The sequence below is a fragment of the Propithecus coquereli genome, unplaced genomic scaffold (genome assembly GCF_000956105.1).
Source record: "Propithecus coquereli isolate 6110/MARCELLA unplaced genomic scaffold, Pcoq_1.0 Scaffold108, whole genome shotgun sequence".
In the NCBI taxonomy this organism is placed as follows: Eukaryota; Metazoa; Chordata; class Mammalia; order Primates; family Indriidae; genus Propithecus; species Propithecus coquereli.
In genome coordinates, this window is record NW_012134747.1 from 5,522,800 (window position 1) to 5,525,261 (window position 2,462).

General features: G+C 35.5%; 1 protein-coding gene across 1 annotated transcript in view; it reads right to left on the bottom strand.

Moving 5' to 3' along the window:
- Nucleotides 1-2,462, bottom strand: part of COL28A1 (collagen, type XXVIII, alpha 1) — a 181,455-nt gene that overhangs the window by 91,443 nt on the left and 87,550 nt on the right. Inside the window, exons 18-19 of the mRNA XM_012647465.1 lie at nucleotides 1,181-1,252; nucleotides 360-428 (exon numbers count right to left, since the gene is read on the bottom strand). Coding sequence (XP_012502919.1) covers nucleotides 360-428; nucleotides 1,181-1,252 — 141 coding nt within the window. The remainder of the gene's footprint in view (nucleotides 1-359; nucleotides 429-1,180; nucleotides 1,253-2,462) is intronic.

The window sequence follows — 2,462 nt, forward strand, 5'->3', positions numbered from 1 at the left end:
ATTCTATAAATATTTGAAGAAAATTTATGGACTATCAAATCTCAAAGATATATCTCAAGGCTTCTTTTCCTTCCTATGTGTTTTTTAAATGTCAATCTGACCATTTATTGAGAAAACACAATGTTGAATTCTTCTATATGCTGGGTCCTATAATAGATGTTAGGAAAATAAAAATTAGTAACATATACTTGCTGTCTTCAAAAACTCACAAAATAGTATTCATAATTTTAAGCCAGACATAAATACATTTGACATAGCATGAATAACAATCAAATCTCTCCTAAGTTGGCTTCTTAGTATCAAAACCAGAACACACACACACACAGGCTGTTTCCCCCAATACTCTGTCATTTCCATACCTTGGAGCCAGGCTGTCCTTTTCCAGGCGGTCCTTCTGGCCCTCTTGTTCCTGGAAGCCCTGCTTCTCCCTGGTGGAAATGACACAGACATCTCAGCTGACTCTCCATAGACAAGTGTGATAATCCCCCCTTGTCTTCTCTTATTGACAGTGGATTCAGCTGAGAAGCTCCAAAACAGACTAGACCTTCACTCTAGTCTCAAAATTAATTTGGAAGTTCACCAACTTGAATAAAGTAACGTCAAATTCAAGTTTAACTCAGCAGCTGGAATATCATGAAAAAGTCCAATTTCTCAGCCAATTTCCAAAGCAAATAAGCTCACTTTCCTTTGGCTCTTCATTCACATTCAGCAGATTTTTTTTAAACAAGGAAGACCTTCAGCCTTTACACCTGCTGTTTTTCACTACTTTTATTGAAAAATGAATATTTCAAATGCCAATTCAAAATACTTCAGAAAATCCTGACAATGACCTTACTTCCTGAATGCATTTACAGACTCTCCTTTTGGAGAGAGAAAAAAAAACTGTGTTTCTCTTAAGTTTAAATTAATGTGCTTTCTAGAAATCCTGAAGGAATTAGGTAACTGGAGAACACCATAGCCAAAACACCAAAGAGAAGGCAGAGGATGTGAGACACTATCTCGGTCTTTGAATGGGCACTCTTTTTATAGGGGGTAAGTGAAAAAGGAAATTTAGGATCATGGAATTTTTTTTAAGGAGGCTAAGTTTGTCCTGGATGGTTCAATCTGAGCTCCTACAGGACCAAGACATCAGTTTTGTGCAATAGTTTTCACTCCAGTAATATGAAAAACTTAGTGTTACCTTCTTCCCTGCAGCTCCATCTTCTCCTGGTACTCCTGGTTGTCCTGGGAGCCCTATTGAGCCTGGCTCCCCCTGGTGGATGAACAAAGACTTTATTTCCCAGAAGTTTGTATAGCATGCACTCCATTTTAAAGTACTTGCAATTAACATATTTTATAGTGTCTGTGAAAAGCTTCAAAGAAATCTTATTACTAATTAATAGTAATTGAACTATTTGACCTTGGGCAAGTTACTTATCATCTCTGGGCCTTAGTTTTGGATTCTGTTGTGATAGTTTGATCTATGACCCACCCCCTGCAAAATGTATGCTGGCATCCTAACTCTTGGTACCTGTGAATGTATCCTTAGTTGGAAATAGAGGCTTTACAGATATAATCAAGTTAAAATGAGGCCATTAGAGTGGGCCCTAATTCGGTGTGACTGGTGTCCTTATAAGAGGAAAATGCCACATGAAGACAGACATACAGGGAGAGGACCGTGTGATAACAGAGGCAAAGACCGAAGTGATGCAGCTGCAAGCCAAGGGATGCCAAGGATCGAAAGCCACCACCTGGAGCTAAGAAGAAACGAACAAGGATTCTCCTTTACACGTTTTGGAAGAAGTACAGCCCTACAGACACCTTGATTTTTGAACTTCTAGCCTCCAGAACTGTGAGACAATAAATTTCTGTTGTTTTAAGCCACCCAGTTTCCATCGACTATAGGAAAACAATATAAAAGTGAAATGAAAAATTGGGGCCCTAATACCACTTCCAGCTCTAATAGTCAATAATTCTACTTGGTTTCAAGTTAATTTATGAGTTAGTATAAATCTTTTAAAGTGTTCAGAAAAAAACACATGATACTTTCAAGCAGGATGAAAGTGTCTTTATTGCATTTATTAATACCAAAAAAAATTTTAAAAATAATTGAAAGTCATTTTAACTGACCTAAAAAAGCTAGTGGAAATAAAAACACAATAATCCTAAAAATAAATAGAAGGATGTGATAAAGATGCAAGAAGAAAATAATAAACTTGAAAACGAAAAGAAGATTCACAAAATTAAAAAGTAATACATGTTAAAGAACTAATAAAAATTAATAAGCCTCTAACAGGGATGATTGACACTTGAAAAGGCACCAATAAATGGTATTAGGAATGAAATAAAGTGTAACTATATACATAGTAAGGATTTTTTTATCACAGAAGATTTCTGTGACAATTTTAAACAAATATATTGGAAAACATTAATAAATGGATAACTGCAAGAAAAATATAAATTATATAAATGATGTAAAAAAG